This window comes from Bombyx mandarina, chromosome 25, assembly GCF_030267445.1.
Source record: "Bombyx mandarina strain Sakado chromosome 25, ASM3026744v2".
NCBI lineage: Eukaryota > Metazoa > Arthropoda > Insecta > Lepidoptera > Bombycidae > Bombyx > Bombyx mandarina.
Window position 1 is genome coordinate 5,369,633 of NC_143231.1, and position 27,600 is coordinate 5,397,232.

The following is a 27,600-nucleotide window of genomic DNA, read 5'->3' on the forward strand; positions in this document are numbered from 1 at the left end:
TATCCGGCTCGAATGGACCATGAAATGTGTCCTCTATCCGGCTCGAATGGACCATGAAATGTACACGACCCGGTCTGTATGGCTGTTTCCGAGTCGTGTGATAATGTTTTCTGCTGTCTGTTTGTGCGCTGGTAGAAGACGGCTGTTTCTTTCGATGGGTTTCGGCTTCTGTAGCGAGGTTTCACAGGTAACTGTCTGGTTCACTGGTAGCTGATTCACTGGTGGTTTTCTGATAACTGTACTATTGGAGAACTGCTGGTAACTGTTTCTGTCTTGCTGATGTTTCTTTGTCGGAGAGCTTCTGAGAACTGTTTCTGTCTTGATGATCTGCTGAGAACTGTTTCTATCTTGCTGATGGTTCTTTGTCGAAGATTCACTGGGAACTGTTTTTGCCTATAAATGGCCATCCTTTTATATTTATTTCAGTACCCCATCTCGCGACGCGCTATCGACGCGCCACTTTTGGAGGGTCCCTTGATCTGTATGTTACCGTAGTGAAAGCGCTCCACGAATTGTTCCTATTGGTCTATTCACATTCTCTGATCTGATACACTAACATATTGCATATTAAATAATTTAAGATTATACATTTTTGTTACATAATTACTTATTAACTATATTATTTCTATTTGTTTGATAAAATCCTATTTCGTCCTGCACAATTTACGTTGTAGATGTTTATGGGCTCCAGTAACCAATTAACACCAGGTGGGCTGAGCTCGACCACTCATATAAGCAATTTAAAAAAAAATCTTCAATAAAAGTAATAGATCAAGTTTTTTTTGGTCTTACTCAATAATTCAATAATAACTCACTCAACAATAGTATAAAACCTAACCAAACAAGCTTCCACATCAAATCACATAAATAGAAAGTGAACAAAGGAAAAGAAGAAAGATGTATAAATTTAAGTTTACAAGCAAAACATACATATATTTAACCACCTATGTATATATATAAATACATTTTAACATACTAATGTCTCGTTTCGGCTTGATACAGATACCCATTAAGGGACACCTCTTTTAATATGCATTATATATGCCTTCATTTACCTTTTTTTTTAAATATATTTAAAAACCTCCAAAGCTCCACAGACACTTAACAAACAAGTCTAGTTCAAATTGTAATCCTTTAGTGTGTCCAAAATTCGCAGGTGCTTTGTAGTGGTATTAGTGGTAATGAATTTTAGGGAATAGGCTATTCTATGTTTAAAATTCAAAGAGGCCAAAGGTACAGCTTCTCTAGTTAGTCTGTGCAAAAGTAACAAACGCTACCTGTATATTGTCTATAGTTTCTTTCCAATTCAAAGATGGTGAGTGGCTTGTACAATTTATTTAATTTTATTGAAATTACACAAAGTTAATCTTCTTATGATTAATGTCCAAAGCTAAACTTGTGCATAACTTAGTAATTCGTCGTTATTTATCAATGCATCTTAATCAGTGTATTCGAAAGTGTTTACGATGAATTTACCATGAAACCTCGTGGCGACATTGTTATCGTGATGATATTTGTGCTTTTAGCCGCCCAAGAAGGACGCGAAGGCTTCGGCCAAACAGCCTCAAAAAACACAGAAGAAGAAGGAAGGATCCGGTGGCGGCAAAGCCAAGAAGAAGGTAAATATTGGAAAATTCACTGAAGTGAGGTTATCTCGAATGTGTTAAATTAAAATTTAACAGGTCACCATAAATTTACTATAAATTACCATTACGTAGCTTTAAATTGTTGATATATATGTGTAGATAGAATTTGAAGCTACATCTTATAATTAAACTAACAACGGTGCCATGTGATTACACTTATTAAAACTTGAAATATGTGAGAGTACAAACTGATATATTGAGTCTGATGGCAATAATTCTAAAACCTCCTGAAAATAAATCTTTTAAAAAAACGCTAATATTGAGTTAATAATTTGCAGAAGTGGTCCAAGGGAAAAGTTCGTGATAAGTTGAACAACCAGGTGTTGTTTGATAAACCCACATATGAGAAACTGTACAAGGAAGTCCCACAGTACAAGCTAATCACACCTGCTGTCGTATCTGAAAGATTAAAGGTCCGAGGTTCCCTGGCGAGAAGAGCACTCATCGAGCTTAGGGAAAAAGGTTAGCTATCAGTGAATTGTTTTAAATTGAAGAATATAGCCTTAATTATCGTGTAGCCTTGATATTCGACTAATGGCGTAACTTACTACTGAAATAGCAGCAATTTAACTTGAGCATGCTTTATGATTAAGTGTCAGTTTTAAGGGAACTAAAAAGCGAAGACAAGTGCTACTACTAAAGATTAACCTAAACTACAAATATCTTATATATCAAAAACTACACAACTGGCACTTCATTAATGTAGATGGCCAGACTAGCAGTTCATTGGCCACATGGTGTATTGTGGTCCCTGATGCAAATATACAACAAATTATGAATTATATTTGATGTTAGACTCGATTCTTTTATAATACAATAGTCTTATGTTTTAAAATGAAATGTAATAACGCTTCAAGTAAAAACAGAGACTGTATAGTCCCATCACTAAATTTACAATTTGTTGTAGGCTGTAATAGATGAAATGTGTTTTTATGATTATATGATGAAGTAGAAACATTGCACAGTTGGCTTGACATTTCAAGGAATTGTTTTATAACAGTATGGTCAACAGACAATATGTTTTTTCAATACATCGATTAATATTCCATATATTCAATTTAGTACTGTTTCACTAGATGGTTACAAAAATAGATACGTCATGTGATTTCAAAATATGTCATGCCATAGCCATCCATGATAAATGTACTACATGCTCTTAATAGTCTTAAAATAGTTTCCCGCTGCTTTAAGAGTATTATTGCTTTGGTTATTTGATTGAAACAATCCCTATGTATGAAGATTCTTTTTCAGCACAATATTGTCAGGGTTCTAACAGATGTACAAGTCAAGCTATCATATTAATTTGTAATTAAAACTACTTTTGTTTTGTTCCATTACTTTTTATCTTGCAAAGTTTTGAATGCATTACAGTTTTAGGCAGTGTTAGGCTGTCAGTAAAAGTGATTTTAATTAGAGAGTTACAAGTTCAGAAACCCAAAGAAAATGCTTTATAAAAGCTTATTGCAACCTCTAAATAAGGCTCTCCATGAAATAATAATACTATAAGGAGAAACAAACATATTATTTCAAGAAATTCATAAAGATGATCATGATTACAAAACAATTATTCATTCTTCCTTCAATGTTCCAAAATAAAGATCAAGAGATATAGTATTTAATGACACTGCTATAATCTACCCAATGAAATTCAAGCGATACACATACAATCGACAAAAACATTTAGATTTTTCGACTAAATATGATGAATCATTTATCTGGATAAACCATGACAGCATTAAAGCTGATATATTGAGACTGATCGCAACTGTAACGATGAATTAGTTTTTAACTTTAATCTGACTTTTTATTAATTTGTATTATTTCATGTGCAGGTCTCATCAAACAGGTAGTCCAACACCATGGGCAGGTGATCTACACGCGTGCGACCAAGGGCGATGATCCAGTCGCATAAACTATGATATAAGTTAAAAAAAATAAAAACAAAAAAAGACAATTTCATTCTTTTATTCTGTTTAAAACTTCGTCTAGATTTCACACTTTTACTAAAAAATTTCATGAACCACAAGACATTAGGTACCTATTTGGAAATATTAAAAAAGTTTTGTTAAAGCATTAACATCAATTATCGCACAGCAATTTTGTATTTGTCATCGAGATCAATGACAGCAAATCTAGCAGACGGATAAAGATCACGCAAACGATCCTTTAATTTATTGGCATGTACCTCGTTGGCAGTCTCTACCACAACATTCACCTGTAAAATGCGGAATAGCCTTGATTCCCCGGAAGATCGTACAAATCGCGAATAAAGTATGTTATTTCACTAGGAACCAAAATGCGCTCAGGGTGCATGACCTACGACCTTATGGCCTAGATGGTGACGAATAGTTATCGAAACCATTGACGCCAGCAAATCAATCATAGCTGACGTTCATGAGCTACGATAACCAGTAACCAAGTGAACCTTATTCTCATTGACTTACAACGGAAATGAATAAAACACTTCTATCAACATTTTTGTAGTTTCGAATTAAAAATATCGAAATTCTGACCATAAACACTGATACGTTAAGATTAAAATTCATTTATTAGATTACATTTGTCGTACCCGTTTATAAAGAACAGGTAGGTATTGAAAAAAAAAACGAAAAAAGAAAATCGGTGGCACAGAAAATTAAATGTCTATATAAACAGATATGTATGTACAGAAATAAATGTTTGAGAATAAGTTGATAATTTTAATCGACAAATGGTTACCCATCTTGAGCCATTTTATGCCTATTAAAAAAAAATGTTATTGTGACAGTTATTATTTTACTGTTCGTTATATTTAAAAATAGATCTCATTTAGTGCGAGATTTCGATTCCACATTCTACAATCAAATTTCTTACCCAAGTAGAGCCAACATCGCTGTGCACCCACATTTGCTCAGTAACAAGACTCTTCAGAACGGCATTCTCATTTGCGATCGTTTTAGCGAGGTGTTCCAGTCCCGATCGATGGTCGGGCACGGCAACCGCAAACCGAAGGAGTCTACCGCTAGCACCGAGCCCACGTTGTATAGAACGAGACAGGCGACCCGAGTCTACGTTTCCACTGCTCAGCACACATACCGCCCTTGATGCAAATCCATTTTTATTAATTACTAGCGACCCGCCCTCGCTTCGCTTCGGAAACATTAAAACACACATGAAACCAAAAAAATAAAATAAAAAAAGATAAAAAAAAGTAGCCTATGTTCATCAGGGACAATGTCGGCTTCTAATGGAAAAATAAATTTTCAAATCGGTCCAGTAGTTTCGGAGCCTATTCGAAACAAACAAACAAACAAATCTTTCCTCTTTATAATATTAGTATAGAAGAAAGATGTGTGGTGTCGTGGGACACCGAATAGGAACGAAGTTCCTTATTATAAAAATATTAATTTTAAGTTCTATTCGAGGTATAAAGAAAATAAAACTGAAGGTTTCGCAACAACCTACGGACATTCGGTAACGTGCGAACTTATTGTGGTACACTTCATTCACGGTTGTTTGCATAACAGTTAGTGTATTGCGCAAACGAACGCTCTGAGATCGTGGTCAATGAATGATAAAAAAATATGTTATTTTTTGTACGTTATTACAAAGTTAAGTCGTACACTGTGCATTACTAATAAAAATCTTACGTTACGGACTTTTTTCCGGTTAGGGTACCCCTCCGCATTGTCCCATAACGAACTTCGTTCCAAAAAAAACCTTATTCTATCTTACAATGAAATAAAAGAGTTAATTTTTTTTCTATGAAACGAAAATATTTTGTAAGCAAAATTAAAATGTTCTTATCCGAGGCTGTCAGCGCAAAAGTGACCTAACGCACAATTTTTCATATTCGTGCTTATATATTGCAATTTACTTAAAACATAATAAAATTTGATCGAAAACCTGTCTATTCCTGGTTTCACCCATACATAGTAGATGGTTTCGAAAACATTGTTTTTGGGCGTATTGTTTTTACCTACGAAGCAGTATAAAAGTAAATTCAAACTTCATTATCTATGGTCAGCTTAGGCCACTTTTCCACTGACGGCCTCAACTATACGCTTACCGTTTTCCACGGAGCTCTGGCACTAAACCTTGCATGACAGCTGCTACAGCACAGACTCCAGCGCAGTCCGTTACAAGCCGTTCCCGTTCTAAAACTGATATCATAGCACGGGCGATATATGACTCTTCAACTACCAACTGAAACATTTCAATATATCCAAGGTGATTTAGAGATATTAGTCTGTCTCCAGACTTTTACAGATAACTTATAACTATACAGGAAGTCTAATAAATTGAACTTAAAACTCCTTATCGAAAAAAACAGATCACATTCTATTTTTACTGTCAGGAAGTTAACACAATCAAGTAACACAATTTCATTTCATTATGTTTTTGTACCTAATTAATTCGAGCCAAATTATACGCATATTAATATATTTTATGAAAGCTAAGCAGATAAGTCAATTACATCAAAGAAGTATAGCATCTCAAATGCATATAAGTACTCAAGGATTTTTATTATATTGCTGTAGATGGGCAATGTTAAGATTTATTGAGCATGGTGAACGTACTGTACCCCCGATTCATAAACATCACGTACCTCCTGGTACTGGTAGTAGGGCGTATAGTGTAATAGCAGACTCGCGATTTAGTACTTTGTACTGTAGTAGTACTGCTTTAGATTTTACTGTGATACAGTGGCAGGTGGACAATCCCTGCGACCTCTACATAGCAGGTAGCTAAACAAGCGAACAACAAAAGCCACTGGCGTCACGACCAGACAGACAACCATAAATGTTACTGAATGCGTATTTTTTTAAAAGATACTGCACTATCGCTTCAACGTAATCGCCATTTTTTACGAGACAATGATTTTACTAATGAAATTAGAACTCGACCAGGAAACTATTAAGTCAAACTAATTCGCTATCGGAGAGTAATAAGGCAAATCACCATTCTATCAAGTCGTCCTTTAATAGTAGCAAAAGTATTGTCTCCAACTCTAGAAGCGTTGAGTCCCTCTGCAAGATTCGAGACGATCGGCACGGAGACTGGTTTACCAGCCTGAAGTGCCTTCATCATCTTTGGCACTTTTGCACATTCAGCACCCTAGAAAATATCATAATAAAAATTCGAGAACAAAAACTTTCTACATAATAATAATAATAATAATAACTCTTTATTTATATAACACCTTAATATGTACCCCAAAAATTTATTTTTTACCATGTTTTTGCGTGGCACAATTTTAAATACGTGTCGGATTGTTCAGATGTTTTTGCAGGACGAAACATCAGACGAAATTAAAAGTGAAAATGAACTCCACTTGCCTTAGGCCCATGGTTTTCAGTTTTTACCGAAATTTATAAAAATTAGTAAATAAAAACTTTGTACATAATAGTAGTTTTATAATAATAATACGTTCATAATAATATTAACAATAGTGGATACAAATTTAATGACATGCAGTTTAAAATAAAGTAACCCTCAAAAACCGTTACTATTAAATCCAAGCGATTGCTTAATCTGTAATTAATTGTGATTTATAACATTTGTTTATTTAGGTATTTATACTCTGTGCCCAAAACAAAAAAATTTGAATCGACCGAAGTTGATGTCATGCGCACCGCACTCTCTTCTAATCGACCGTAGTAGAATTCTCTTACCTATTAAAGCATCTTTATGAAATCTATTATACTTACACAATACGGTATAAAAATATATATACGAACAGCATACTCATTTACTGATTAATAAAGGAATAAGTTACATAGATCAAACACGAGCATTTTAGTCTCTTGCATGAAACAAGTAATGCTGCGAGCAAAGCGCCGCTGGCGACCGGAACAATTACTGCATCTGTCTCTGGCAATTGCGTGATGATCTCGATGCCGACTGTGCCCAGCCCAGCCATCACCAAAGGGTCGTCGGCGCTAAAGCAGATTATTTTTTTAAAGCAGATTTACAGATTTTTACTGGTGGTAGGACCTCTTGTGAGTCCGCACGGGTGAAACCACCACCCTGCCTATTTCTGCCGTAAAGCAGTAATGCGTTTCGGTTTGAAGGGTGGGGCAGCCGTTGTAACTATACTTGAGACCTTAGAACTTATACCTCAAGGTGGGTGGCGCATTTACGTTGTTGGATGTATATGGGCTCCAGTAACCACTTAACACCAGGTGGGCTGTGAGCTCGTCCACCCATCTAAGCAATAAAAAAATAAAAAAAAGAGAGATTTAAGCCATACGTGAATTTTGAAAAAGGTCCTAGTTATAAAATGTAAAAAATCCTGGGCAAGTTTTCCATTGCTGTAATGATATTTTTTTCTACCTATGCTGATAGCCTTGAGATGCTATTTCAGCTTCGCCCTAACATGTACGTGAGCTCACGGGGCTCGAACCTGACGATGTTGCTATCACTAACCCTAGCAAGAGCCGTGCTTCGCAGAATCTACCACCGGATCGGAAACGCGACCCACTGAGAAGATCCGGCGAGAAACTCGGTGGGCTGTGTCTGTGGGTTAATTTACTCGTTGAGCCCTTCGTCGCAAGCGATGGGTTCAACGAAAATGATGACCGGTGCTTAAGGTAGGTACCTAAAATCACCGTTAGTGGATCGGGAGGATCCGAAATGACATGTTGTTGTTATGAAATACTCACTCGTAAAATTTTGCACTTTTAAAAATGAATAGACAATGATTTACGTTATCATACTTAATAGCTGGCGGTCAAAATTCGATCAAAATGGTTGGTGATAGATAAATTTTTCATTATGCCTTTATACACTAGTGATCGAAAGCAATTGTAAGAAAAAAAAAAAAGTATAACCATACTATGCATGCTTATATAAATATATGTATTAGTAGTATTAACGCACAATTTAATACGATCTCAGCAGAAATCGCTACAACCGGCCGTAATGCCCGTAATATCACTAAATATCTAAGTCCTTATTATTTAAATTTATTTTTAAATGACTGATTACAGATAATTTAAAGTAGCTAAATTATTATCTGAGAAACATCGTCTCGACGACCGAATAATACGGAAGATATTACAATGTATATACGTGTGTATAATATACCTAGTCAGGTCATAAATTCTGTCACATGTTTAATGTAAAATAATTGAAACAAGTTTATTCATTATGTAACCATTCATATACCAAAATGAAATTAACAAAACATAGATTCTTATGACACTAAAGTTTATTCAAAATGACCTCCGTGATTTTGAATACAGGCCTTCAATCTGCGCGGCCAGTCGTCTATCGCAGCACGAACGAGGGCCATGTCAATATCGGCGGCTGCCTTAATCAAGGATGTCTTAAGTGACTCCAAATTGGGATGAGGCTTTGAGCATGCCTTTTCCTCAAAGTGTTGCCATATCTTTTAATCTAACGGATTCAAATCTGGACTGGAGGAGGGCCAGTCTTCGTGCCGGATGAAGTCGATTTCACGCGCCGCCAACCAGTCTTGTGTGCTCTTCGCTCTATGAGCTGGCGCCGAATCTTGTTGGAATACCCAGTGCCTGTTATTGAACATGGTATGAGAAACAGGTTCCACAAGGTTCGTCAGGACTCTATTTTGATACACAACTACATTCGTTTTACACCTTTCTCACAAAAATGTACCTCTGTTAAGCCCCAATAAGAAACTCCCAACCATACCATGAGCGAGGATGGAAAATGACCTCGTTGGACACGCGGAATGCGGTTGCTCGCTTCTTCACTACTGTGTGCGTCCACCTTATCATTTTGTTTGTTGTAGGTTTCTTCTACGGTAAAAATTTTTTCATCCGAAAAAAGAATTTCCCGATATTTTTTTCCCGCGTACCGCTTCAACAAAGCGCAGCATCTCTTCAGTCTCAGGTCCATTAGACGAGCATTCAAACGATGTCCTGTTTTTCTTCGATATACCCGAAGCCCTAAGTCTTCATTTAATACCCTTTTCACCGTGGTTCTGCTTAACCCCATCTGAAGGGCCAACAGTTTCTGCTTACGTTTGGGATTTCTTTGAATTCGCGCCTTCACAGCTTTTATCACTGCTGGAGTCCTAACAGACCGAGGGCGATCACTTCTTGACCTGTCATCTACACTAGAGTCTTCATTGTATCGTTTGATGGTACGATAAATGAATCTTTTGGTTATATTAAAAATTTTCAGTATGTTAAAAATTTGGATTGGCGCGTAACCGCAACGATGCAACGCAATAACTGCAACACGGTCTTCTTTAAGCGTCCACTCCATATTTAAAAATGAGTAAAATTCTAAAAGTATACATTTTTATTTTCATGAACAATTCGAAATTCGAATTCAATAAACTTTTTTGTGGCCAGCATTCTAAAACAAAAGTTTTTACTGTGTGACAATACTTATGACCTGACTAGGTATATTTTTTGGACACTATTCGATGTCCACTTATCGACTGATGCATTAAAAGTTACAAAATACAGTCGTTGACCCCGGATATACCCGTGTACACCGGGCGGTACACGGACTTATGAATTAAATTACCGTGTACCTTTAACGTGTACCACAGACTCATGAGTGTTCCAATAGACGTATGTACGGTTAATTTATTACCATATCGATGGTTCACTTCCGCGGCAGACTACTTTTCTGCCAATACATACCCTCGAACACATAAATATAAGATGAAGATGTATAAGCTATGGTCTGCAGAAGGTTACACTTGGGGATACCAAATTTACAGTGGGCAAAGTGTGCAAGTTTTTACAGCAATACAGACCTCTGTGGCACAGTCAATAAAAAGAGAAGGGGTTTACCGAAAGAGAGAAGGAGAGAAAAGCTGAGCATTCTAGCAGCACACGAAATCATTGTAAAAAACTCTTACAGCACGAACTTGCACACCAACTCAGTGAAATACGCTTTTTCAGCACGGGAAGAACACCGCAATTCCATGCAAGGTCATCAAAACCATTACAATTATCAGGACCATCAGGATTACCCGGGCCATCATCAGGAAGACCGTTTTCTTCTAGTTCAAGTACGCCGCTGAGAAACACAAATTTTTGGAGTTTTTGGGCAAGAAAGAATCTCGATTCATCCGAAGACGATGCGTGAGATGCTGCCAAAACCTCCTTGATGAAGGTCGACTGCCTCCACATGCACGGGACAAAGCCAAAAGGGTATCAACGCAATGTAAAATTTGCAAAAAAGCATATTGCGTTGTTTGTTTTTCAAAGCTTTTAGTTCACCAATTAAAATTTGTATCTTTTTTTTTAAGTTTTTTTATGTCGTGTTGCTATACCAAGAATTAAAAAAAAATATGACATGTTTTCGACTTTTTCGATTTATTAGATCCTTGGCCACAAGTCCACAAAGAAAACATTAACTAATTTGACGAGTCCGTGGATCTAGGACCCGTAGAGAAACACATCGGCTCGTGTACCTCATAGGGTACACGAACTCGGCGAAACCGATCACCGTGTACCACATACGTAACACTGGACTGTTAACGTGTTAAGCGTCCACTCCATATTTAAAAATGAGTAAAATTCTAAAAGTATACATTTTTATTTTCATGAACAATTCGAAATTCGAATTCAATAAAAAATTTTGTGGCCAGCATTCTAAAAGAAAAGTTTTTACTGTATGACAATACTTATGACCTGACTAGGTATGTATGTGTATGTATATAATGTATAATGTTATAAATGTATATATGTGTGAATAATGTGTATATAATGAATAGAACAGTTCAATCAACCAAAACATTTCGTCAAACCTCAATAGAATTTGTCTACTTTCACGTTGTACTTTTTTGGCGTAAGCTAGAGCCTCGTCATAACTGGTCCCGTATAGAACAACATCCGCTCCTAATTCGGAACAACGATGAGCCAGGGCAGGAGAGGTGCGATCGGGAAGAACAACAGTTACCTACATAAACATTAATAGAATCATTAATTCAGACGTCGTCGTGGACTAACGGATAAGATGTCCGGTGCATTCGTGTTGAGCGATGCACCGGTGTTCGAATCTCAGGCGGGTACCAATTTTTCTAATGAAATACGTACTCAACAAACGGTCACGATTGACTTCCACGGTGAAGGAATAGCATCGTGTAATAAAAATGAAACCCGCAAAATTATAATTTGCGTAATAATTGCTGGTGGTAGGACCTCTTGTGAGTCCGCGCGGGTGGGTACCACCACCCTGCCTATTTCTGCCGTGAAGCGGTAATGCGTATCGGTTTGAAGGGTGGGGTAGCCGTTGTAACTATACTTAAGACATTAGAACTTATATCTCAAGGTATGGCGCACTTACGTTGTGGTTGTCTATGGGCTCCAGTAACCACTTAACACCAGGGCTGTGAGCTCGTCCACCCATCTAAGCAATAAAAATAAATTACATTAAATTAAAGACTAATTAATCCATTTTATTTTTTATTAATTGCATGAAACAGACAGACGGTCATTGCTCGAAGTATTGAAAGATAACCTTTGACAAAATGACCAATGTTCTATTAAGAGTTTTAATCTAATGTTACCGATACCTGTTTCATATTAATTTCCGATTATAAATAGTTTTCTAGGCTACATAGTTTCAGCACCACGGAACATTTACATGTTAAATCAAATGCTATCTGTCGCTGGGTTGCTACACTTATCATTGTTATACCCATTTTTGGACTAGTGTCCACTGGGCACTCGCTACTACTACAGGGGTCACCAATTAGTTTCGCTCGGGGTCAATTTTATACTAAATAATTAATAATTTTATACGAGACGAAATAATTAACGTGGTCCGCATAACATTTAATAAAAAAATATTTATTATACAAATATAATTACGGAAATAACAATTTTTTTTTCATATCAATGACAAATATGAATTAGGTATATTTTTGATGTGGACTATCTCCTTCATATTTGGAGTTCATGCTATTGACATTAAATCCTGGAGATGTTCATATGTAATATTATACTCAATTAAGTTCATCTTCGAAAATGCTGCTTCACAAATATATGTTGACCCAAACAAAGTAAGAAGTTACAAAGCTATTTTTTGTAGTTATGAATATTTATTATCACACACAAATTATCTGTATGTTTCTGTGTTTCTCGTGGTTTGGCGACCCCAGCACTAGTGCCTAAGCAGCGAAATTTAGTGTGTGCGCTATTTAATATTTTTAAATCGCTAAAAATATTTTGCCTTACCTAAGAATGTTTAAGTATGATCCGATTGAAAATTCTCTAAAATAAGTAGGTAATACAATAAAATTTCATATCTTAAGCTTAATTTTTGATTTTACAAGTTACACTGAAATATAAGTTATTATATTAAAATTTTATTCTTTTTTTTACCGGGATGCCGAAGAAACTTGCATGGTAAGCAGCGCCCAATGCCATGTTTCCTTGTGATGGTACTATTATTCCTCTGTCCATTATTTTTTCACCGTACGCCACAAGAGCGTTTCGCATACCGCGTTCAGCACAACTTTTAATGAAAAAAACAGAGTACACGCTCGGCTTAAAGGACGGAATCTTCTCATAAAAACAAAACAATACCTCCTCATTATGAAGTAGAAAAAGTATTAAATTAATATTAACGCAAAAAATGAAGTAGGTAACCAAAAATCAATTAAATATAATGAGTTCCAACATCGACGACCCCCATTAAAATCATATCAACGTTATGCATTCAAAAATCGGTTGGTTTAGTGCTGTACGTTCACTTCATCGTATTTTCTATGCAAAATAGTTTGCAGTCGTATAAAAAACACTACAGCAAACTGTCAGCAGTATTCTTCTCAGTACATAACAATAATAAAAAATGGGTGTGATTTTTCTAAAATAATTTCGTGTTTGTACCTGCCAGTGTACTGAAGGTTTTCACATTTTAAATATATGTTGTAATCCATATGTTTACTGAGTTTTGCTTCCTGTAATAGTAAAAGAACGTAGAAAAGATTTGTATTTAAGGGTAAATAAGTAATTTAAATTAGCATCTTCAGTTGTAGTAGCTCCCGGGTAATACTAATTACCCGTATAATAACCAGACAGACCCTGGTTATGATTGTCTGACACTGACCGAGTAAAATTTGAAAATTGAAACGGTAAATTTAAAAACTGCCATTTTTTCAATACTAACACATAGCGGAGTGTGTATTATCCCACTTTCAATTCTTTCGACTGCTTGTTTGATTTCATTGAAAGACAGCACATGGGGACGTTCACAGTCAATTCTATCATCAACCTAAAAAAAATTGTTTCATCCTTATTAAATTTTCAATCCATTGTTTTACTTTACCACATTTACTTTACTAAAAACCAAAGCTACCATTTTAAACAATTATTTAAAACTTTTAAATTTGGCCTCAAAGTGAGTAACTAAATTAATATGTATGTAATCGATGTTATTTAATTATTTTCATGGAAGCACGACTTTTTTTTCATTTCCGATAGACTTCAAAGTGACGTTTGTATGATTTCAGATCTGGCCAAAGAGCGTCTACGTAATTTGATGCTAGATGAGAACTGAAACCAAAGCTTTCGCAAGCAAACTACTTTTATTTAAGCCTTTTTTATTATCTTCTGAGATTATTTATTGGAAAAGGGTATTACAATATATTATTTCATTAGATTACTATAATAAATGACATATAGGCGTGAAAGGCGTAGTCTACCTGTCACTACGATCCACATAGACCTATCGAGTAGAACTCAACACCACGGAGAGGACATCCGTGCTCTTCTAAAGGGTTCGCACTCTCAGCACCATGGATAGTATCTCGTCCCGAATTAGGCGCGGTAGCTCCACTATCAGTCTTCGGCCAACCCAAACCGTGGGCCTAAAAGGTCAAGTACTAAAGCGTCAACGTCGGGATGACATTCCGTCTCCACATCAGGATAGTACGCGGCCGAGTCGCGTTACTACTCGGTCGACTCTTCCCCATGATTTGAAACCGAAGTAAATTGGCCCTTCGTAACTAGCAATCTTGACATGACCTATGCAGGGTATTGTTCGCTCACGCGGCCCACGCATAAATTGTCTCCAGGTCATCCCCGTTTCTGCAGGATAGCCGTCGGAGCACAGTGGTATGTGAGGAATGTTGATCTTCACGACGACCCTAATACAGAACCGATACGTAAGTATCTTAAGAACACGTCAGAACGTTGCTTTGAAAAAGCGGCGCGACACAATAGCCCTCATCGCGGTGGTTGCTAATTACATATCCACCCAGTCGATGGGGCAACGCCTCGTGAGCTCACCTACCAGTCTATGACCAACTAGTCCCTTAGGCAGCGAATAATTATGGGGAAAAAATGTGGCCAACAAGTGATATTAGAGACCAATCCATATATATTCTGAAAATTTGGATTAATTTTACAGTTTTTTAAATATAATGTTGTATCAAACTTTTTGCTAACATCATATTATAAGCTTACTAAATTAAATAACATGCATTCTGCAAATAAGTTGATGAATACAATTATTAATCTTCATATTTCTCAATAATTTTAAATTTGTTGAAGAACCCAATACTTATATTATTCAACACGGTAGGCAGCATTTTGGCTCTGCCCCTGGCATTGCTGAAGTCCATGGGAGACGGTAACCACTCACCATCAGGTGGGCCGTATGCTGGTCTGTCTACAAGGGTAATTAAAAAATATACATCTAATGAATATTTTGAATTGTTTTTTTCAGTAAGATCACATCACTAATTGTTCTAAACAACAGAATAATACTGCTGTGTATAAAGTGACAAATGTATAATTGATTATGTATACATAATAATAAAACAATATTGGTTCTAAGTCTCTATACTTTTATGAAAGTTTAATTACTTAAATTAATATGTAAAATGAATTAAACAGAAATTATTGTATTATAAATTTTTTTGTACAGATCTACCAGAAAGTAAAATTTCCTTTTTAAATTTAGTAGCTACTGAGTATCTTTTTAGGTACTAAGCTGCACTTTATTAATAAATCATGTATTTCTTGTGATTGCAAGGCCGTAGTATTAATTCGTGTTTAAAGTTGTATTCATGTTGTGCAAGTTGTGTATAAACCTCTTAATTGCATTCCACAAGTAGTACTAGTTTTTGATGTGAAACAGAAACATTCACTTTAGTGTGATTTCTTCTCAAAAAGACTGCAGACTGAAATACTGTGATTAACATTCTAAGCTTTTGAAAAATGAAGGCTTATACACACCATAAGGTAAAATGAAAATTTAAATTACAAAAACATTTATTATCTAATTAAATTTATTGTTATATTAGATTTTATGAAATTAATTAATTGCTAAAGCATCATTTTGTGCCTCTTGCGCTAACTGCACTTGAAGATTCAGTAATTTGTTTTTCAGTACAACTATTCCCATTAATACAATGTTTTCTGGTTTAAGAGCTCCTGATGATTCTACATTATAAAAGAATTTGTTTGGTTTCGCTTCCCAGTTGAAGTCCGCCTCATACTGATCTTCATTAAGTTCAGTGTGCTCGCTTTTGGGCCATTCGTCTGGTTTTGGATATAACGTATGTCTCATTATATTATCAGGGTCATATTCAAAGGACACACCAGCAGTTGGATTCCATTTTGCATGCTCTTTCCCAAAACCTTTTTTCGCATACGCCCGAAGCTTCAATTCCTGGCCCTTACGTAACTTAATTATTAATATTTCATCTGCTTCACCATAATCGGCCTGGTCTTCATCTCTATGTCGCGATGTAACAGGGACAACTCTAGGATCGCTCGATTTCAAATCAGCAGTTGTTACATGTCTTGTTTGTTCATCTGTGCATTTTACGTCTAATGTAAATTCGACACTGCATTCGGAACAAAAATCAACACACATACAATCACGCGAGTACCTGATTTTGTCTACGACGTCGTCTGATATGAGCGGAATGAGACCGATGCGGTGTGCTAAGAATTCATCGCTCAAAACGGTGGAATTAGCTTCTAACTGTACCCAATCGATGGCCATTGTTGGTGTTTCAGCGATAAATACGCGTCTCATACTGTTTGCTACGCTTAGTTCGGTGTCTTCCACAACGAATTTTACATTTTCATCAGATAGTTCTGTTATGTGAACAGAGGGTTGATTTGCGTAAGGCATTTTCTGTTTCTTAAATCTAATTTAATAAATTAGGTTTCTTTTTAATGAAACTAACACCATCTAATAAATAACAAAATAAATAGCGAATACCTAACACTTCCAAACAATCAACTTGTTAGCCAAATTCTAACCTCTGTGCTTGTCACATATTTTTTGTTTCATTTACTAAACAGACAAAGGGAACGAAGCTCATACTACCATTTTTTTTGTAATAAAGATGTTTAAACTGGTCTGTTGAATGAGTGTAAAATGGAACAAGCTAACCTTATGTATCATCATCATCATCAACTTATAGTAGTCCAACGCTGAAAATAGGCCTCTCCAATTGTCGACCACTGAGCACAATCCTCAGCTTCTCTCACTCATTCTTGCCAGCCTTACGTATGTGTAGAATGAACTGAAATGATGTATATAACGTTTCGGTAAAATGCTGGAAATTAACTCAGAGCTCAATGGAGTTTTTAGAAGAAGCCAGTAGACCTGTAGTCGTCGTGGCCTAAAGGATAAACGTCCGGTACATTCGTATCTAGCGATGCAACGGTGTCCGAATTCCGCAGGCGGGTACCAATTTTTCTAATGAAATACGTACTTGACTAATGTTCACGATTGACTTTCACGGTGAAGGAATAACATCGTGTAATAAAAATTAAATCCGCAAAATTATAGTGTGAGTCCGGACGGGTAGGTACCACCACCCTGCCTATCTCTGCCGTGAAGCAGTAATGCGTTTCGATGAAGGGTGGGGCAACCGTTGTATACCCGAGACCTTAGAACTTATATCTCAAGGTGGGTGGTGCATTTACGTTTTAGATGTCTATTTGCTCCAGTAACTACTTAACACCAGGTGGGCTGTGAGCTCGTCCACACATCTAAGCAACAAAAAAAACCCAAGATGCCACATCCCGCGGTTAACTTTAATTTTCCCACTCTTTTCATCAATTAATTTCGTTAATTAAAATATGACTATAACGAGACTTCTTGTAGTTGTGGCTATGTAAATAAAGGACAACTAGGTTATCTTCGACATAAGCTATGTGCAGTGGCGTAACGATCTAAGCTCTCGCGGAAACCCCCCTTTTTTCTTTTTATTTACGAATTAACATTTATTATAGTACATTGGCACTAAATTAAAACTACATTTTCTAGAAATCAATTATAAAAAAAAACAGCAATTTTTTGTTTTGCGGGCCATTTGGCGCCCCTTTGTGAATAGCGCCCGGGGCTCGCTACGCCACTGGCTATCTGTATAAAAAGCAAATCACTAAATTATAATCATATCTACCCGATGATATGTAGGCGAAGTAAAATGTCCCTTAGAAATAAGGTGACACTCTACAAAACTTGCATACGCCCCGTCATGACTTATGCAAGTCTAGTGTTCGCTCACGCGGCCCGCACCCACTTAAATTCATTCCAAATTATTCAATCCCGTTTTTGCAGGATAGCCGTCGGAGCCCCGTGGTTCGTCAGGAACGTCGACCTCCATGACGACCTGGACTTAGAGTCCATCAGTAAGTATCTACAGTCGGCGTCGATGCGCCACTTCGATAAAGGGGCACGACACGAGAACCCTCTCATCGTGGCCGCCGGTAACTACATTCCCGATCCTGCGGACAGAATGGAAAGCAGTCGACGTCGCCCAAAACACGTCATCTCGGATCCTCCCGATCCACTAACGGTGCTTCTAGGTACTTCAAGCACCGGTCACCGTTCTCGTCGAACCCGTCGCTTGCGACGACGGGCTCGACGAGTAAATTAACTCCCAGACACAGCCCACTGAGTTTCTCGCCGGATCTTCTCAGTGGGTCGCGTTTCCGATCCGGTGGTAGATTTTGCGAAGCACGACTCTTGCTAGGGTTCGTGTTAGCATCGTCGTCAGGTTTGAGCCCCGTGAGCTCACCTACAAACGTTAGGGTTACGCTGAAATAGCCTCTCAAGGCTCTCAGATTAGGTAGGAAAAAAAATAATATATATAATCATAATATGTATTAATATTCACTAGAATATTATTAATTACGCAGTAAATAATTATTGTCGAGTTAACGTACTCCGTTGTTCCTTATCATTTCCAATTATAAACAACATTCAGTTAATAAATCTGTAGCTTGGCACTTGTGTTGCCAAATTAACTGTTACAAAATATTTTTTAATTGGTAGTTTTTAAATGGAGCGTTACAAGTGTGAGCCCTCGGTGAGTAATATTATCTAATTATTTCCTAACGATACGTATTGAATGTTTCTATTGCAGTGCAGTATTTCACCTATTGACCTTTGACCCTATTTCTCACAAGTACCCGGTGGACGATAAGACGGTAAAACTCCTCATTCCTCGGTAAACGGCCGAGGGATCCACAGGTCAAAGACTGTGCTTTAAGAATTATGATTATAACATACAAACAATAAAATGAACATGGTGTTCCAGACGATCGAGTTTGATCCTATGTGCGATAAGGAGAATCCTCAGAGAATATCCTTCGAAGATGTCTCTGCAGCAGCATTCAGAATACAAAGTGAGATAATTAAAACGCCGTGCGTGGTAAGGAAATTTTTCGATTCCGTTGTCATTGTGTGCTTTTAAGTCATGCTTATTTTACTAAGAAATTTATAGAAAGAGCGCACAATTATAATTGCTTGGTGTGTGTACACTTTTGTGTGATATTTAACTTCTACTAGCTTACTTGGCAGACTTCGTTGTACCTCAATCAATAAATAAAAGACCTAAACTTTTGTATAAAATGAAACTTAAAACAAACAAAAGGAATCCGTCCGACGGGGGGGACATCAAAGGAAAAACAAAATTGTTATTTTTATTTAATTCCGAGTATTTTCATATTTATCTACATTTTAAACCTTCTCAGGACTTCCACAAATAATTCAAGACCAAAATTAGCCAAATCGGTCCAGCGGCTCTCGAGTTTTAGCGAGACTAACGAACAGCAATTCTTTTATATATTGGTATATAGATTTATTGTTTGGTAAATTGTTAGTATTCTTACAGAAATCTCACATGTCCTCCATATTCGGGATGGATATCTATCTGAAAAATGACTTTCTGCAGCACACAGGAAGGTAGGATCAATTTATACGTCAATTTAGTAGTTTAGTGAAGTCGAAAAGAGCTTTTAGCATGCATGTTTCTTGGCCAGAGCTGAAAATTTTATTTTAATCTATTGTATCTATACTAATACCTAGTCAGGTCATAAATTCTGTCACATGTTTAATGTAAAATAATTGAAACAAGTTTATTCATTATGTAACCATTCATATACCAAAATTAACTTAACAAAACATAGATTCTTATGACACTAAAGTTTATTCAAAATGACCTCCGTGATTTTGAATACAGGCCTTCAATCTGCGCGGCCAGTCGTCTATCGCAGCACGAACGAGGTCCATGTCAATATCGGCGGCTGTCTTAATCACGGATGTCTTGAGTGACTCCAAATTGGGATGAGGCTTTGAGCACGCCTTTTCCTCCAAGTGTTGCCATATCTTGTAATCTAACGGATTCAAATTTGGACTGGAGGAGGGCCAGTCTTCGTGCCGGATGAAGTCGATTTCACGCTCCGCCAGCCAGTCTTGTGTGCTCTTCGCTCTATGAGCTGGCGCCGAATCTTGTTGGAATACCCAGTGCCTGTTATTGAACATGGTATGAGAAACAGGTTCCACAAGGTTCGACAGGACTGTATTTTGATACACAACTGCATTCGTTTTTACACCTTTCTCACAAAAATGTACCTCTGTTAAGCCCCAATAAGAAACTCCCAACCATACCATGAGCGAGGATGGAAAATGACCTCGTTGGACACGCGGAATACGGTTGCTCGCTTCTCCACTACTGTGTGCGTACACCTTATCATTTTGTTTGTTGTAGCTCTCTTCTACGGTAAAAATTTTTCATCCGAAAAAAGAATTTCCCGATATTTTTTTCCCGCGTACCGCTTCAACAAAGCGCGGCATCTTTTCAGCCTCAGGTCCATCAGACGAGCATTCAAACGATGTCCTGTTTTTCTTCGATATGCCCGAAGCCCTAAATCTTCATTTAACACCCTTTTCACCGTGGTTCTGCTTAACCCATCTGAAGGGCCAACAGTTTCTGCTTACGTTTGGGATTTCTTTGAATTCGCGCCTTCACAGCTTTTGTCACTGCTGGAGTCCTAACTGACCGAGGGCGACCACTTCTTGACCTGTCATCTACACTAGAGTCTTCATTGTATCGTTTGATGGTACGATAAACGAATCTTTTGGCTATATTCAAATTTTTCAGTATGTTAAAAATTTTAATTGGCGCGTAACCGCAACGATGCAACACAATAACTGCAACACGGTCTTCTTTAAGCGTCCACTCCATATTTAAAAATGAGTAAATTCTAAAAGTATACATTTTATTTTCATGAACAATTCGAAATTCGAATTCAATAAACTTTTTTGTGGCCAGCATTCTAAAAGAAAAGTTTTTACTGTGTGACAATACTTATGACCTGACTAGTTATATAAATCTGCAGTGGTTTTTACGGATGTTCCGTTATAACTACTGAACCATGCATATGATTGACTTGAAACTTTGTATCCATGTAGAAAATACATGTACTTAATAGATAGGCTTATATTTATATGAGTATTGGACTCCCTAATAATAATGACAATAAATAATAATGTTAATTTTAAATGTCCAGCGAAGCGGGCGAGTACTGCTAGTATTATCTTCTACTATTATCTTATATCTATCAAAAACTGTATATCCCTTTTTACGATTATAATTTTGTTATTCGAATTTTCGTAGTTTCAAAGAACGTGGAGCGCGCAACGCCCTATTGCTACTTCCTGAGGAGGCTAAAACTCGGGGCGTCATCTCGGCCTCGCTCGGGAATCACTCGCAGGCCCTAAGCTACCACGCGCATAAACTGAATATACCCACCACTGTGGTTATGCCCAATGTCGCTCCAATTATGAAGATCCAGAACTGTCAGTCTTATGGTGCAAACGTCATCGTTCACGGACACGACATGAAGGAGGCCAAGTATCACGCTATGTCCTTGGCTAAGGAAAAGAACCTTACTTATATTAATGGGTAAGATTCGGTTTTCAATTACTGTAGTAAATTTTAGGTTTAAATGTGAAATCGATGGTTAGTTTCTTGTTAGTTTCCTGGTTAACTCATCTCATAGTCCCGATATTAACTTTGTACCGGATCCCGTAGACGAAGTATCGTTAGAGCCAGTAAGTAATTTCCTGCTTACGTGGGTTAAATAATCATAAGGTATAGTTTCAAAATGTTAAGTTGAGATAAGAAGCCTAATGGATAAAGAGGACACGTCACGTCTTTATTCCACATTAAGTGGAAGAAGTAAGTCGACATTGTGTTAAGCAGATATCGGTGTCTATTAACAACAAATCAAAGGACGTCATCTTGAAACATGAAGACGAAGTCCAGTTTCATTTGTCTAATGCCACTGAAATAACGACCATATCTGCCCTTACGTCATTTCGGATCCTCCCGATCCACTAACGGTGATTTAGGTACCTCAAGCACCGGTTATCAACCGGTCGGCAACCCGTCGCTTGCGACGAAGGGCTCGGCGAGTAATTTAACCCACAGACACAGCCCACTGAGTTTCTCGCCGGATCTTCTGAGTGGGTCGCGTTTCCGTTCCGGTATTAGATTTAGCGAAGCACTGCTCCTGTTTTTTTTTTTATTGCCCAATAGGCAGACGAGCATACGGCCCACCTGATGGTGAGTGATTACCGTCGCTCATGGATGTCAGCAATGCCAGGGGCAGAGCCAAGCTGCTGCCTACCAAAGTTAGGGTTAGTGCTAGCACCGTCGTCAGGTTTGAGCCCGTGAGCTCACCTACTTGTTAGGTGACGCTGACATAACCTCTCAAGGCTATTAGCTTAGGTAGGTTATAAAAAACTGCCCTTCAAACCACAGTGTACACCTACAAGTTGACGCTAAACATAACATTGGTAAAGATCACATTTAAATCATCAAACATAGATAGAAACCAGCAAGTACTCGAATTCACTGAATACAATACGGATTTTTAATGTAACCTGTGACCATTATTATTTTGCGATAATTAAATAAGCATCGTTGTATCAGGTATGACCACCCTCATATAATGGCTGGTCAGGGTACCGTTGGCCTCGAGATTCTCGAACAGGTACCAGACGTAGACGCGGTGCTGGTACCAGTCGGTGGAGGTGGACTCTTGGCGGGTGTCGCTACAGCCATAAAACACCTGAAATCACGAGTATTGATTTATGTAAGTAAGAAAAGTACAATTATTTGTAAAAATACAATCTCGTATCTCGTATGTCGTATCACTCTTGTCAGAGCGGTCGTGGTCGTCATCCAGCATCATTGTTGTGGGCAGATGTTATGCGCCTCACGAGCAATCGCCACTCCTCCCGGTTTGTGGTGAGCCTGGTGCACTCATGCAAACAGCCGCCTACTGCCGACTTGATCTGGTCGGTCCATCGCATGGGCACCCTTCCACGCGGTCTGGTGTCTTCTATTTTGCCCTGAACGACAAGGCGCTCTATGGATTTATTTCCTCGCCGGGAGACATGTCCAAAAATTATAGTATGCGTCCATGCACGAGCGCTGAAAGACGCTGCTTAATGCCGAGTTCTCGAAGAATGGAGATATTGGTGCGAAGTTCGGTCCATGAAATACCAAGCATTCGTCTCCAGCACCACATCTCCAGAGCATCAATCTTCTTTCTCTCGACCTGCCGCAAAGTCAACGTCTCCGCAGCGTATAGGAATATGGGGAAACAAGAGTTTGTACGAGCCGGATCTTTGTGGCTTTGGTAACGCTTTTGTTCTTCCATATCTTCTTCAGACTATCCATTGTATTTCTTGTGATCGCCATACGCCCGCTTTACTTCATCTACGCAACCGCCATTGTTCGGTAGCCACGGTAACCACTGACCATCAGGTAGGCCGTGTGCTCGTCTGCTACAAGGGCATAAAAAAATGTACTTGATATAGACGTAACGAATCTGTCGCAAGTTAAATTTTACTCTCAACGCGCCTAAAGAAGTAGAAGAAGTAAGTAAGTATGTACTTCATAATGTGAATAATCGGTAATCTACTGTTCATAACCACTGCTAGCCATTACCGGTGTTGGTTCAGTACGGAAGCACAAATGCGTTCAGGAGATCTGAATGATAATATTAATCGGAATATCAGATCTTAACATCAGATTAGTAATCCAGTTATTCGATACCGATAAATCGCACACAGGTTGACTTTCTGCATTTACTCCATATCCGGATAGTCATTAGTTTTTATTTATTTATTGCATAGATGTGTGGACGAGCTCACAGGCACCAGGTGTTAAGTGGTTACGGAGCCCATAGACATCTAAAACGTAAATGCCGCCATCCCCTTGAGATATGAGTTCTAAGGTCTCAGTTAGTTATAACGGCTGCCCCGCCTTCAACCGAAACGCATTACTGCTTCGCGGCAGAAATAGGCAGGGTCGTGGTACCCGTGCGGACTCACAAGAGGTACCACTACCACCAGTATACACTTTCATTAATCGATTAATCCAACGATCCCGTATACTAATGTAGCCTGTTGTTTTACTAATGATTGAGAGGCTTCAGGACTTTATTTTATTCGTAGCATTCTGACAGGGTTAGAAACCGAGAAATGTCCTAGCATGAAGGAAGCCATGAGTCATGAGGAACCAGTGACGTGGACATCAAGTCGACCCTGGCCGACGGTCTTGCAGTACTACAGTCGGCTACAATGCTTTTCGAACAATCAATCAATAGTCGACAAATGGTAACAACTGCTTGTATTTTTACTAAAAAAACATTATTTTCGTGATAGAGATACCTCTAAAAGCTCTTTATTTATTGAGGAGAAGATTAATAATTTCACTCCATTAATTTGTGTCGTGTCGTGGAAATGAAGCACCACCTTTTGATGTCTTAAATTCACACCCCAAGAACCATTCAAGTGTACTCAATAATTTAGACCAGGATTACAATTAACTTCGATTTAATTTAAAGTGTGCTATGAATTCCGAGGAGATCAATTGACAATTGATCATTTCTTTATAGTTAATAACTTTAGTCTGCCCCTTCCAACACTACATGACGATACGACCACTCTGTCAAGAGTGACACGACTGAGAAGAAGAAGAAGATACACTTATTATAATTTTTAAGCGATGCCTTTTTGTACATTTTGTTTGAAATTAATTTAACTTATTTTACATCTTTATTGGAAAACTGTGTGCTAACAAATCGCGCAATTCTGCCGTGAAGCATCATACCTTCCGCTTTGAGCCATTATACAGCACAATTCAAAGGTCGACCTCATGTCTCAGGTTTTAACAGTCTGATGTTTGCGGGCGCGATTGCTACTTACTAACAGGTGAAGTGAAGTGAACACTTGTCTAAGTTACAAAAATTTATGTAATTTACCTTGAATGTCGTTTTGGAGAGAAGTAATCACTAAAACTAGGTAGGTAATGTGTGACGATTCCTGATATCATTAATTGTATATGTTTATTTTACTGTTTGGTATTTGAGCTGTAAAAACAAAGGACCATTCGTTAGTAGTCGATTATTTTGTTTGAACGATAGATAACGGTTAACGAAGATTGGTTGGCGCGCGCCATACTACGGCTGGTTGAACAAGAGAAATATGTGGTGGAAGGCGGAGGAGCTGTAGGCGGGCTGCTATCATAGCTGGACTTGTACCCGAGTTGTGTGGAAAGAAGTGAGATTTTCTCGTAAATCTTATAGCAATCATCTATTTATATTTTCTCAATTTACTTCAAAATGGGTGGACCGATTACAATGATATTATCAGGAAATCAAAGATTGGCAGTAAAGTTTGCTAGCAACATATGAAACTGTATTTTGTTATTGGTTTATTATGGTAACAAAGTTTTTCGTAGTATCCGTTCGCTTTGTAAGCGAGTGCGTGGCGAAAATGACACTACCTTGGTGAATTAAAGACAAGGATTACAGTTTTTTTTTTTTTGGATCAACGAATACATTCTTAGTTGAATTTTTGAATAATTGAATGATTTTTTATTTACCGCCATTTCAGATTTTGCTTCTTTCAATCAATTAAATGTATTATTAAAACTTATCATTGTTTTTATTTATATTTATCATTGTTGCGTCTATGACAAACAAAACTTAGCACGCGGGACCGTGAGTTTCATCTGCCGATCTTTGTCAAATGAAAGAATAGAATTTTAAATTTGTCTTCTTCGGTTTTTCTGAGTCATAACATAATTAAAACTACGTAAGTCTACAGTTTTTCTTGCGTAACCAAAAAACCTATAAGGTATTTGATACGTCAGAAGCAATATATAAATATAGAAGACAATAAAACGCTAGATTCAACCTTTAAATTTAGTTATAATTATATTTAAAATTTTGCACGTACAATGTTACTTCCTTCATAGATAATTAAGATACGCGAGAGATATATAGCACAATTTTTATTACAAAATAATTGACACGTTCATACGTTCCGGGTTGAATGGACTGCCGTTGTCCCAAGCAATCGAGATAATTTTTTTTATTAATTAGTTCAAATAATTGTTACCCATGATAACTACTCTTGATATTTTATATTCAGAACGTAATTGGAATTGAAATTGATGATAAACGAAAAACTAAATTATTTTGACGCGAGATATATCATTTACTGTGCTCACACTTTGTAATTCAATTCCATATTAATTTTATTTTACAGAGTTGTATGATCCTATCCGGGGCAACATAGACACGACAATCCTGGACGGTGTTTGGAGCGTGGTCTGGCGGCGGAGAAGCGTCTGGTCAAGTTCAAAGTGACAGTCAGTGATAGACCTGGTGGTATTGCTGAACTGTGCAAATTGATATCATCTATCGGAGTATCAATAAAGGACATCATGCAGGAGAGCTTGGGTGCAGGGAGACATCTTTAGCGTCCGAGTGAGTGCTTGTATAGGCTGGAATATTGGTAGTAGTCGGTATCTACGTTGAAGAAACGTTTTAAGTTCGGTATCTGAGCTTACCTATTCACATCTCGTATACCTAACGCACGCTAATATCAAAGTTCGACAATGATAGCTTTTTGAGTGAAATGTTTTGACTTTTTTTTCTATTGCTCAGTATCCTCAGTACCCAAGATCTATAGGGCCAGTGGTACCTAAAACGTAATCGAGGATTATCGAATGTGTGATGAGAGATACCTACCTATGTGTATTATGATCTATGGAGAATACTCAAGAAAAATATTATGTTGACATTAATAAAAGTCAGTTGTCATAATATAGGAAGCGAAGTACGCAAAGGCACCTAGGACTTTCGATAGATTAAAGACGCACCTTGAAACTTGAGGCCGAAGATCTATTCAAATAAAAAATCAAATTAAATTCAATCCTCTACTATCCAACAGCAGCTTCTTTTTTATCCAATTTTGAACTATGTGATCCTTACTTACTTCCTATGCAAAATTATGTCGACATAACACATTTTACGGTTTATATCACAGGTAAAGTAGTCTGCGAGACTCGTGGTCCGGAACATATGGACGAGCTACGCAATAAGATATCGAACTCCTACGCGAGTGGGACTTCGCCGGAGAATTCGTCGGGCGCAGAGGAAGCGTAGATTCATTGCTCGATGATATATCACATTGAATGTAATAAAGACAACAATTTATTTTATTCCATAAACAATAAAAATTAGTTGTTTAACACTGCTATATCCAGTAAATAATAAAAAACGACTATTACACGGATAAATTCCATGTTTTTGTTTTTTCGCGGCAACCTCAGACCAACTTTAGGGGTGACCTTACACAAATCGGCGCGTAATATTAAAACACGATTGTTTTTCAAATTTGTTAT

At 37.5% G+C, this 27,600-nt stretch overlaps 4 protein-coding genes across 4 annotated transcripts; 2 read left to right on the forward strand and 2 right to left on the reverse strand.

The window, feature by feature from the left end:
- Positions 1-78: 78 nt before the first annotated feature.
- On the forward strand, positions 79-3,600 carry RpS25 (ribosomal protein S25). The gene is made up of 4 exons (XM_089738555.1): positions 79-123; positions 1,527-1,619; positions 1,925-2,108; positions 3,479-3,600. Exons 1-4 carry the CDS (start codon positions 79-81, stop codon positions 3,556-3,558), a joined length of 402 nt encoding a protein of 133 aa, XP_089594681.1. The 3' UTR covers positions 3,559-3,600.
- On the reverse strand, positions 3,497-15,693 carry LOC114245763 (uncharacterized). The gene is made up of 9 exons (XM_089738347.1): positions 13,746-15,693; positions 13,466-13,536; positions 12,959-13,091; positions 11,380-11,531; positions 7,405-7,567; positions 6,588-6,743; positions 5,695-5,831; positions 4,500-4,725; positions 3,497-3,861 (listed from the first exon to the last, which is right to left on the reverse strand). The coding sequence occupies exons 2-9, from the start codon at positions 13,513-13,515 to the stop codon at positions 3,730-3,732; spliced, it is 1,149 nt and encodes a 382-aa protein (XP_089594473.1). The 5' UTR covers positions 13,516-13,536; positions 13,746-15,693; the 3' UTR covers positions 3,497-3,729.
- Positions 14,609-27,395, forward strand: LOC114245761 (uncharacterized). Its single transcript, XM_089738348.1, is given in 16 exon segments — positions 14,609-14,742; positions 19,147-19,260; positions 19,723-19,793; positions 21,508-21,795; positions 22,828-22,990; position 24,212; positions 24,371-24,427; positions 24,430-24,468; positions 24,471-24,510; positions 25,291-25,418; positions 25,421-25,479; positions 26,462-26,498; positions 26,501-26,642; positions 26,644-26,684; positions 27,243-27,311; positions 27,314-27,395. Coding segments are annotated over 16 exon segments (1,365 nt in total). The 5' UTR covers positions 14,609-14,703; the 3' UTR covers positions 27,391-27,395.
- On the reverse strand, positions 15,836-16,869 carry RpII33 (RNA polymerase III subunit RpII33). The gene has a single exon (XM_028178059.2). The coding sequence runs from the start codon at positions 16,722-16,724 to the stop codon at positions 15,897-15,899; it is 828 nt and encodes a 275-aa protein (XP_028033860.1). The 5' UTR covers positions 16,725-16,869; the 3' UTR covers positions 15,836-15,896.
- Positions 27,396-27,600: the final 205 nt, after the last annotated feature.